The sequence below is a fragment of the Schistocerca piceifrons genome, chromosome 5 (genome assembly GCF_021461385.2).
Source record: "Schistocerca piceifrons isolate TAMUIC-IGC-003096 chromosome 5, iqSchPice1.1, whole genome shotgun sequence".
Lineage (NCBI taxonomy): Eukaryota > Metazoa > Arthropoda > Insecta > Orthoptera > Acrididae > Schistocerca > Schistocerca piceifrons.
The window spans coordinates 370,595,156-370,607,077 of record NC_060142.1 but is presented as its reverse complement, the minus strand read 5'-3'; the positions used below and the strand labels follow the sequence as shown (position 1 = coordinate 370,607,077).

Genomic DNA, 11,922 nt, shown 5'->3' with positions numbered 1-11,922 from the left:
TAAAATGTCATGACAATTAGAATTCTGGCTCTAAGAGATCTTGTTTATGCAATATTGTGACATAATTACTTAAGAAAACATAGCAGTAAAATCAAGAATTAAATGGCTCCAGGTGACCTTCTACTTGGAATACATAACACATCTTAATTAATAAAACAACTGTAGAGAAAATATCTATCAGAGGTGCTAAGTAGCCTTAATGCACACTCAAATGCTGGTCTTAATAACTATAAAATATTAATGACATCATATTCGTGGCTCAAAGTGGCCATGTTTTACAAATAAATACTTGCTGACCTTAATAACTGAAAGGTGGCAAAAATGTTCTTTGAGGCTCACAGTGGCCTGCTTTTACATGAAATAAATACTGATCTTAACTGCTAATGTGACAGAAAACATCATTCTGGGCCAAGATGGAATAGTTTTCCATAGCATAAACATCAAAGCTAACTCGGCATGGCTTTCTACAAGAACAAAGTGCATAAACAACAATACGAGTACATATTAGACAAATAGAATCATAGAGTAAAGACACAATAGTTATAGGTTGTTTAGCACCCTCAGGATTTCATAAAACTATCTATTATAGGACCTATATCTCTACCAATGTGCATTGCTACAGGGAAGGATATGGTAATGATTGATAAGGGCAGTGCAATTTATCTGTAAAGAAAATGATTAACAGTCGATTGTCATTCGTTTTGAGTCACGAACTGCTATGACCAAAGCAAAGAAAAACAATAGTTATAGTATTTGCAAGCATAAAGACATGCATGCTAAGACCAGTATATCTTAGTGACTAATGGAATTGAACGTATCGTTGGAAATTCTGTTATGAAAATGCAAAGATGAGGATGAACTGCAGAAATACTGGAACCTGTAAATGTGATTATTAACCTGGAAACAAGAAAAGGCAATCATGCAAATTAACATAAGCAGGCAGTATTGTAATCAATCTCATAAGTAATGATGAAAAGGGTGCTTTTAGGTGTAAAGCTTCTGTAATAGTCTCCCACAAACATCTCCAATTATTAGGCACAAGGCAAGAAAGATTTTCCTAGAAAGGATACAACTTCTACAAAATATATATTAACATCATGGAACATAATTAAGTAAATGTCACAAATATATCAAGATAATCCTCATTATTCGAGTGCAGTGCCTGGCATGAACACTTGTTAAACATCAACATTCCATTATTATTAGAAAAAAAAAATAGAGCAGCTCCGGGCATGAACAAACATCTGACAAGAATCTTATATCTAACAAAACATGTAAGAAAGAAAAAATATCCTTAATGCTAAATCTCTATAGGCAATCTGCCTAATTTACTGAGTTCACTAAGAGGAAAATATTTATGAAGGCCTGCCAGGAAAGAGTGTGAGAAGTGTCAATGGTGTTTAATTCCCTACAAGCCGCTTATGTCGTGCTTTCTATGTATTGCATTTACTGCTCTTTCATGTGCTTCTATTTATGAGCGTAATGTCTCGTTTGGATACCCTTGGACATTGGCACATTGTTTCTGCAAAATATTGGAAATGGATGAGAACATGTAATGGACATGACTTATAGGGTACTTTGATTTCATAGGTAAAGTAAGTAAACTAGTGACATCATCAGATACAAGATGTATAGTAAATCAGAGTATAAGACAGGCTATAAATGAAACATGGCAACATTATAAAGTATAAAGAGTGACTAACCTACCAAGAGATGTAATAATAATTCGTCAGACAACAGCATAATTGTCAGTAGTGATACTATCTTGCCCAGGGTGTGCAATAATGGAAAAGTGGAGTAGCATAGCATCATAAAAATAGCACATTTCATGGTATCGGTAAAGACAAAATAGCATCAGAAATAAATGATGATAAGATACATAGAGGCTATATACAAAAAAGACACAAATTCTTGTTATGAAGAAATGTTTGAGTTACAGTTTGCCGCGATCAGACCACCCAAGGGATGTGATCCACTGGAAACATGTCAAAATAAATTTTGTCTCTTTCAGTTGCTGTTTTCATGTTCACCCATATGAAAACAGAAATATGTGCAAGGCCTAAACTTATGGTAAGAGAACTGACCAGAAAGATTCTCCCTACTGGGCACATCGGCACCTAATAAAATGCAGAATAATCAAAGTAAGGTGACAACAAGGTACTAATAGAATTTGTATAAGCATGAGAAATGCGTCAGGTAAAAAAGATATGTCACATTTGAGTACGTTATGGGAGAAGCAGTGATCAGTGAGTTACAATATTTTATTATTAAAAACAGTCTTGATCGCGATTTATTTATTAAGGTGACAGGATTCGACCAGCAGCCTACAGACTTTTTTAAACGTAAGAAGAAGATAAGAAACAATAAAAGCAGGCGATAGAACAAGGACTTAAATTGTAAAACGGTGGAAAATTTTGGATAGTTAAAACATAAAACTAAGGGTTGGTAATGCTAATAAAAAACACAGGAAGCAGACAGGTAACATAGTAGACAGACAATTAAAAAACACGACCACAGTCAGGTTTCTGAACCCAAGAGATATAAAAATCACCTCAGCGACAGTATGACGTCCGTTCGCAAGACTTCGGAAAAGACACACAACACTGAACACTCACAGTAAACACAGCACTAAAATGTCGCCAGAAAGATGACACACCGCAGCCAAGGGCAGATTGGGGGGGGGGGGTCCTGGACGCATGAGGGGGAAAACAACGAGGAAGGAGAGGAAAAACGAAAGGGGAGGGGAACCGAAGGAGGTAGAGGACTCATAAGAGGGGGAGGGGCAGGGCAGATGCAAGAGGGAATGGGAAAAGGCAGAGGAGGGAAATGCAAAAGGACTCGGGGAGAGAAGGGGTCAGAGAGAGGGTAGGTGGGAAAGAATGAGGATGGAAGGGGGGAGAGGGAGCCCAGGAAAAGGACAGAAGGACTGAGGAAAGGAGGGGGGTGCGGATAGGAGGGATAAATGGAGGGAGAGAGGGCATTATCTGGGAGGGGAGTTGATGGAAGCCACCTTGAGAAAGGAGTTGAAGGGTGTTGAGATGGAGGTTGGGGGGACGCAACAGTGAAGGCGCGGCAGGGGGCATGGACAGGAGAGGAGAGGAGCAACCAGGGGTGAGGGGGACCAAGGTGGAGGGAGGTGCAGAGTATGACGATATGTTCAAGGAATAGTAGCAGATGGGGGAAAGGAATGAGGTCATAGAGGATCCACGTAGGGGACGGGAGGTGTATACGGAAGGCAAGTCAGAGTGCATGGCGCTCAAGGATCTGGAGGGACTTATAGAATTTGGGGGGGGGGGGGGCGGATATCCAGGCAGGACTGGCATAACAGAGGAATGAACGGATTAAGGATTTGTAGGTGTCCAGCCAAAGAGGAGTTGGGCAGTCAGAGGCGGTGTGGGCTTTGGATTGGATGGAGTGGAGATTAGGGATCCAGGTGAGGTGACGGGCAATGGTAAGGCCAAGGTAGGTGAGGATGGGGCTGAGGCGGACAGGATGGGTGCAGACGGTAAGGGAGAAATCCAGGAGCTGGAAGGAGAAGTGGTACGACCTACGATGATTGCCTGGGTATTGGAAGGATTGATTTTCAGGAGCCACTGCTTACACCACGCGGCAAAAAGGTCAAAGTGTTTCTGGAGAAGGCGTTGGGACCGTTGTAGTGTAGGAGCGAGGGCGAGGAATGCGGTGTCGTCGGCATATTGCAGGAGGTGTACTGGAGGGGGCTTGGGGCATATCTGCCGTGTACAGGAGTTAGAGGAGAGGGGAGAGGACAGAGCCCTGGGGCACACCTGCAGAGGGGAAGAAGATGTTGGAATTGGCATTATTGATGGTAACATAGGAGGGGGGGTGGCAGAGGAAGGAGGCCATCAGACGGATGTAGTTGACAGGAAGGGCGTAGGTTTGGAGTTTAAACAGGAGACCGGGATGCCAGACATGGTCGTGGGCCTTTTCGAGGTTGAGGGAGATCAAAATAGCGGAGCGACGGGAGTTAAGATGGAGGGAGAGGAGATGGGTGAGGAGAAACCAGTGCAATTGTTACTATATATAATGGAGGCTCTGCCCACTTCTGATAGTATGATGTCATTACTAACCAATGAGTTATAAGTCGAAAAACAATTTAAAATATCTTAGTTAAAAGAACATTGTCATCGAATAAAAATAAACACACCAAAACTTAGCTTACTAAACAGCTATTGTCAATTAAGAAGCGTTTAAATATTTAAATATATAGGATAAATGAACTTCTGTTTGGCAGTACATATTTAGTAGGTTTGAAATATAAGACATTGCATGTAAAACTAAAAATATCATTACTAATGAAAAAGATAAAAATAAACATAATAATGAATTAAAACTTGCAAAACAAATCAACCAAAAGTTAATAACCAATAAAGCTATTGCAATCAAGGCAGATAAAGGGAATGCTCTTGTCATTGTTAGTGAAGATGAAGATGATTCTAAGGCTTTACAATTTTTTTATCGCTAATGGAATAACTTTGTAATTTGAAAATATTGCATGCTGTGCCAAAAGGACTACTGCTAAATTTCTTAGAGGAAATTGAGATATTTTCACTTCACAAAAGTAATCCAATATCTGTTTTAAACGAACAACTTCAATTCAAAGACAAACATTTCTTAAAGCTTTTCGATGATCTGCTTTACAATGTTGACTCTTCTGTCCTTTGTTTTTTAAAATTATTATGACTTTTAGGAAATATTTTATCTTTCCTTTATAATTTTATTTCACCAAACGTTATTTTATGACTGACTATCTGTTTTAGAATGTTTGCTTATATGCTTTTAGACTGCATATTGCTAATTAAGATCGTTTTATTTTTGACACTACGACTCATAGTATTATAATTTTAAATTCCATCTATTTTCATTATTTTCATTTGTTTATGAGACTGGCATACAACTTATGGAATAGCAATGCCCTTTAAAAATAGTTACATGTAATAAAAAAAATGCGTTCTACATACTAACTTCATAGACAAAATCTCATAAATATGGACAACTACTTCATATCGTATTTGTGCAGCATGTAGTATACATGTCAGCTAAAAATTATTGCAGCCTACTGATTGAAAATCGTTTCAATAAAGACATGTTGCTGCTCAGTAATACATCGCCTGACGTAACAGTCTTCGCCATTCCACTTTCGCAACAACTTCATTAGAAAGAAGTCTGCTGCCACATCTTTGCACTGGCGTTTGTCCTCACCATGGCAACCACTAGTTCGCTTATCGTCTTTACAACGACTTCAGTCATCAAGACTGTTTTTAATAGTAAAGAAAACAGATCTGTGTTGTGTCATATTATTATGTACTCTCATATGTAAATCCTCCCCCCATGAACCATGGACCTTGCCGTTGGTGGGGAGGCTTGCGTGCCTCAGCGATACAGATAGCCGTACCGTAGGTGCAACCACAACGGAGGGGTATCTGTTGAGAGGCCAGACAAACGTGTGGTTCCTGAAGAGGGGCAGCAGCCTTTTCAGTAGTTGCAAGGGCAACAGTCTGGATGATTGACTGATCTGGCCATGTAACAATAACCAAAACGGCCTTGCCGTGCCGGTACTGCGAACGGCTGAAAGCAAGGGGAAACTACAGCCGTAATTTTTCCCGAGGGCATGCAGCTTTACTGTATGATTACATGATGATGGCGTCCTCTTGGGTAAAATATTCCGGAGGTAAAGTAGTCCCCCATTCGGATCTCCGGGCGGGGACTACTCAAGAGGATGTCGTTATCAGGAGAAAGAAAACTGGCGTTCTACGGATCGGAGCGTGGAATGTCAGATCCCTTAATCGGGCAGGTAGGTTAGAAAATTTAAAAAGGGAAATGGATAGGTTGAAGTTAGATATAGTGGGAATTAGTGAAGTTCAGTGGCAGGAGGAACAAGACTTCTGGTCAGGTGACTACAGGATTATAAACACAAAATCAAATAGGGGTAATGCAGGAGTAGGTTTAATAATGAATAGGAAAATAGGAATGCGGGTAAGCTACTACAAACAGCATAGTAAACGCATTATTGTGGCTAAGATAGATACGAAGCCCACACCTACTACAGTAGTACAAGTTTATATGCCAACTAGCTCTGCAGATGACAAAGAAATTGAAGAAATGTATGATGAAATAAAAGAAATTATTCAGATTGTGAAGGGAGACGAAAATTTAATAGTCATGGGTGACTGGAATTCGAGTGTAGGAAAAGGGAGAGAAGGAAACATAGTAGGTGAATATGGATTGGGGGACAGAAATGAAAGAGGAAGCCGCCTGGTAGAATTTTGCACAGAGCACAACATAATCATAACTAACACTTGGTTTAAGAATCATGAAAGAGGGTTGTATACATGGAAGAACCCTGGAGATACTAAAAGGTATCAGATAGATTATATAATGGTAAGACAGAGATTTAGGAACCAGGTTTTAAATTGTAAGACATTTCCAGGGGCAGATGTGGACTCTGACCACAATCTATTGGTTATGACCTGTAGATTAAAACTGAAGAAACTGCAAAAAGGTGGGAATTTAAGGAGATGGGACCTGGATAAACTAAAAGAACCAGAGGTTGTACAGAGAGTCAGGGAGAGCATAAGGGAGCAATTGACAGGAATGGGGGAAATAAATACAGTAGAAGAAGAATGGGTAGCTTTGAGGGATGAAGTAGTGAAGGCAGCAGAGGATCAAGTAGGTAAAAAGACGAGGACTAGTAGAAATCCTTGGGTAACAGAAGAAATATTGAATTTAATTGATGAAAGGAGAAAATATAAAAATGCACTAAATGAAACAGGCAAAAAGGAATACAAACGTCTCAAAAATGAGATCGACAGGAAGTGCAAAATGGCTAAGCAGGGATGGCTAGAGGACAAATGTAAGGATGTAGAGGCCTATCTCACTAGGGGTAAGATAGATACCGCCTACAGGAAAATTAAAGAGACCTTTGGAGATAAGAGAACGATTGTATGAATATCAAGAGCTCAGATGGAAACCCAGTTCTAAGCAAAGAAGGGAAAGCAGAAAGGTGGAAGGAGTATATAGAGGGTCTATACAAGGGCGATGTACTTGAGGACAATATTATGGAAATGGAAGAGGATGTAGATGAAGATGAAATGGGAGATATGATACTGCGTGAAGAGTTTGACAGAGCACTGAAAGACCTGAGTCGTAACAAAGCCCCCGGAGTAGACAATATTCCATTGGAACTACTGACGGCCGTGGGAGAGCCAGTCCTGACAAAACTCTACCATCTGGTGAGGAAGATGTATGAGACAGGCGAAATACCCTCAGACTTCAAGAAGAACATAGTAATTCCAATCCCAAAGAAAGCAGGTGTTGACAGATGTGAAAATTACCGAACTATCAGCTTAATAAGTCACAGCTGCAAAATACTAACGCGAATTCTTTACAGACGAATGGAAAAACTAGTAGAAGCCAACCTCGGGGAAGATCAGTTTGGATTCCGTAGAAACACTGGAACACGTGAGGCAATACTGACCTTACGACTTATCTTAGAAGCTAGACTAAGGAAAGGCAAACCTACGTTTCCAGCATTTGTAGACTTAGAGAAAGCTTTTGACAATGTTGACTGGAATACCCTCTTTCAAATTCTAAAGGTGGCAGGAGTAAAATACAGGGAGCGAAAGGCTATTTACAATTTGTACAGAAACCAGATGGCAGTTATAAGAGTCGAGGGACATGAAAGGGAAGCAGTGGTTGGGAAGGGAGTAAGACAGGGTTGTAGCCTCTCCCCGATGTTGTTCAATCTGTATATTGAGCAAGCAGTAAAGGAAACAAAAGAAAAATTCGGAGTAGGTATTAAAATTCATGGAGAAGAAATAAAAACATTGAGGTTCGCCGATGACATTGTAATTCTGTCAGAGACAGCAAAGGACTTGGAAGAGCAGTTGAATGGAATGGACAGTGTCTTGAAAGGAGGATATAAGATGAACATCAACAAAAGCAAAACAAGGATAATGGAATGTAGTCTAATTAAGTCGGGTGATGCTGAGGGAATTAGATTAGGAAATGAGGCACTTAAAGTAGTAAAGGAGTTTTGCTATTTGGGGAGCAAAATAACTGATGATAGTCGAAGTAGAGAGGATATAAAATGTAGGCTGGCAATGGCAAGGAAAGCGTTTCTGAAGAAGAGAAATTTGTTAACATCCAGTATTGATTTAAGTGTCAGGAAGTCATTTCTGAAAGTATTCGTATGGAGTGTAGCCATGTATGGAAGTGAAACATGGACGATAAATAGTTTGGACAAGAAGAGAATAGAAGCTTTCGAAATGTGGTGCTACAGAAGAATGCTGAAGATTAGATGGGTAGATCACATAACTAATGAGGAAGTATTGAACAGGATTGGGGAGAAGAGAAGTTTGTGGCACAACTTGACCAGAAGAAGGGATCGGTTGGTAGGACATGTTCTGAGGCATCAAGGGATCACCAATTTAGTATTGGAGGGCAGCGTGGAGGGTAAAAATCGTAGAGGGAGACCAAGAGATGTATACACTAAGCAGATTCAAAAGGATGTAGGTTGCAGTAGGTACTGGGAGATGAAAAAGCTTGCACAGGATAGAGTAGCATGGAGAGCTGCATCAAACCAGTCTCAGGACTGAAGACCACAACAACAACAACATATGTAAATCTGAATAAGCATATATGAAAGCGGGCAATATAAATACACATCTGTAAACAATTTTGGAAATTAGCAGAGTTCCTGGAAAATAGGAAAAAAGATGTATACAAAGCTAAAATGCAAAAAATTAAATAGTTGTTGTATGTGATCATCAGTTGTAGCTACGTGAAATGAACCAAAGCAATTTGTATTGTATAAAGTACTTGACGTTGCTACTGTGATGATTGTCTCGCAATTTTCTCGTTCCTAAAGATTCAATGTGATACACACTGGGATGGAGCAGATTTCGTATCCTAAAAGGTGCAGAATATAAAAGTTCACTTTTACTGCAACGACGCTTTCCTCTGTTGCATTGGCAGTGAGTGGGTACCAATATTTTTTGGCCCTATGAGAAATTCCTGGAGCTTATTAACCTATTTTTGTTGGCTTTTGCGGCGCTGTGATGTACGCTTTATATTGTTAAGGGCGATGTCTACAATTTCGTGGTGACGTAAACTTCTTATAATAGGAAAAGAAACAATTTCACGATTTTTATTACGTGCATCTATATTTTTCAACACAAGAAGCGGCGGAAGGATGGTAGAGTCGTTCGGTATGGAACTGACGACATCCTGAAAATTTGAAATGTGTTTGTCCCAATCAATACGTTTTTTGTGACAGTAGATGCGACAAAATTTTCCAGTGCCTTTCTTGATGCGCGCTGATGTGTTGGACGAAGCATGGCATCTGGAGATAAGAATGGGTGTAATATTTCTAGCCTACAGTGTGCGTTCCCATGTTACTGATCGAAACTGCGGTCCATTGTCAGAGATTACCTTCTGAACATATCCAACATGAAGCTAAAAATATTTAGTAAAAGCATTAGAAACAGTTGAAGCAGCGGCGTTCCGTAACGGAATGAAAGATACAAATTTCGAAGTCAGTTCTACAGCAACGAATATGTAACAGAAACCTCAAGCAGTTCTTGGAATGGGTACAAATAGATCAGCAGCTGCCGTATGTCTTAATTTCGTGGATACAGTGGGTACAGAGGGGCAATGTGAGATATTGTAGAGGATTTAGCTTTTTGACAAATTTTGCAATTCGCCAAGACTCGTCGAATACGCTTTTCCATGTTTGTGAAACAAGAGTTCTGTCGTAATATCAAAAGGCATTTTCGAGGACCATAGTGGGCGTAACTCAAGTGTGTATACCAGATTAATTTATTGACAAGTTCTTCAGTATGCAGAGAGCCCCATTATCACTGTCAAGGCGAGCGCGGCGAAACAGAATGTTGTGCACGGTGGAATAATTTCTGATTGTTGTCTGGCTCGTGTCACTCCTCAGAAATTTCATCTCTTTTCAGAGGTCGCGTCGTCTTTGCTCTGCTGTATGGCAGTGTCTTTAACAGATGCTGAAATAAAATTCTGAAAAGCTACTTGTATAATGCAGAGAAGGCTGAAATTGGTTTGACAGAAATTAGCGGTGATTTCTTGTCGGTTACCGCACAATGTGCAAGAAAGCGCATCTGCTACAGTATTCTGGGTTCCTGGGATGTGGACATTGGTAAAATCAAATTCCTGCAAATAAGGTTTCCAGCAACTGAGTCTGTAATGTTTGACTTTAGCTGATAAAAGAATCTGAATAGCTCTGTGATCTGTGTGTACTGTTGTGTGTCTGCCGTAGCGGAGGAGACGAAATTTGATGAAAGCCCAAACAACAAATAATGTTTCGAGTTCGGTGATAGAATAACTTCTTTCAGCCGATGTAAGGATACGACTAGCAATTACGATGTTCTTCTTAATAGTTGTACCATTTTACTCTATTTCCAGAAATACATGGACACCAAGAGCAGTCTTCGAACTGTCTGTAGCAATCGAAAAATTCTTTGTCGGGTCAGGATGTGATAGAAGCGGAGCGTTAAGTAAGGCATTTTTTACATTGAGAAAATCGGACTGTGCTTGGTCGATCCACGACCAGATAGTTTCTTTATCAGTCAGATGACACAATCTGGGGGTATCTAGTCCAGAGTGGTTTTTGAAACGGCGAAAAAAGTGATCGAACCGAGGGAGCTGTGAAGTTGTACGTGTATTTTGGTAGGCGGAACTGTAAAGTCACGGATGGCTTGTTGTTGCCGGCATCGGGAGTAATGCCATCAGCCGCAATTACACGACGTAGAAATTTGATGGAAGTCTTGCCAAATTGAGATTTACTAATTTCCACGGTACCACTTTTCGTAAGAAAAGTTTGCAATAGCATGCGAAATACAGAATTACGTTCCGACCAAGAAGATTCTGCAATTTCAATGTCGTCAATGTAAAAGGTGATTCTGTCTTTTAATTCATTGGGAAGAATAGCATTCATCGCAGAGATGAAAGCAGCGGAGCTAATTCGTAAACCGAAAGACAATTTACAGAACTGATAGCAGTGTATTTTCTGCAATTAGTGTGCAGTTGAATTTGCCAGAATCCAGATTTCAGGTCCAGAGTAGAATAGACTGACGTTTCATGACATTTTTAAGAGCTCTCCCAGCGTTTGCGGACGATCGGTTTCAGTAATGATGTTTTTGTTGATGTGAAGTGAATCTAACACAATACGAAGTGATCCATATTTCTTATTAACAGCGTGAAGAGGGTTAATATACAGACTGGTCCAATGATACCTTGGTTTAGTATAACCCGAAGTTCTTGATTGGCCTGATCTATATAGATGAACGGAATATAATGTTTTGCCTTGAATGTATCATGCGGTTATATTTGAAATTCGTAAACAAAATTGGACATGGTTCCTGGTACTTTGTTAAATGCTTCAGATTGCTGTATAAGAATACCCAGCAACTGCAGGCACTATTCGTCGGTCGAAGCTTTACATTCATTCACCTTCTGTTGATCGTTTGTACAAAGTCGTAATCTACTGCCTCAGGTATATTGTTACTACAGAAATACGTGTCTGTAAAGAATGTTGTAGGCCAATTAGTATTTTTAGATGCTGAAATGACCTCTACTCTGTTAATGTCTTGCTCCCTAGCTGACAAAGTATTCTCGAAAGTGACAGATAGTTGTTGCGTATCCGATTTCAGTATAAGCAACGGCTTCATTAATTTGATAACTGCGTCATTTTCGACAAGGAAATCCATACCAATGATGACGTCAGTTAGTAAAAGAGGAACGATCCAGAAATTAGCAAGAAATGTGTGATAGGCAAGTATAAAAGATAGGTGGGTTTATCGTTAGACATCTACTCCCTTGTTGAGGATTGATGCCTCGAAGTTTCGTCTTACCAAGTAGAAAGGTAGGATAGGTATTGTC

At 39.9% G+C, this 11,922-nt stretch overlaps 1 protein-coding gene across 1 annotated transcript in view; it reads right to left on the bottom strand.

Annotated features, from left to right (window-relative positions):
* Positions 1–8,704: 8,704 nt before the first annotated feature.
* The window catches only part of LOC124798997 (E3 ubiquitin-protein ligase BRE1A-like), a 36,081-nt gene continuing 32,863 nt past the window's right edge, over positions 8,705–11,922 (bottom strand). The window contains exon 2 of the mRNA XM_047262533.1: positions 8,705–8,716. Within this exon, the coding sequence (XP_047118489.1) occupies positions 8,705–8,716 (12 nt within the window). The remainder of the gene's footprint in view (positions 8,717–11,922) is intronic.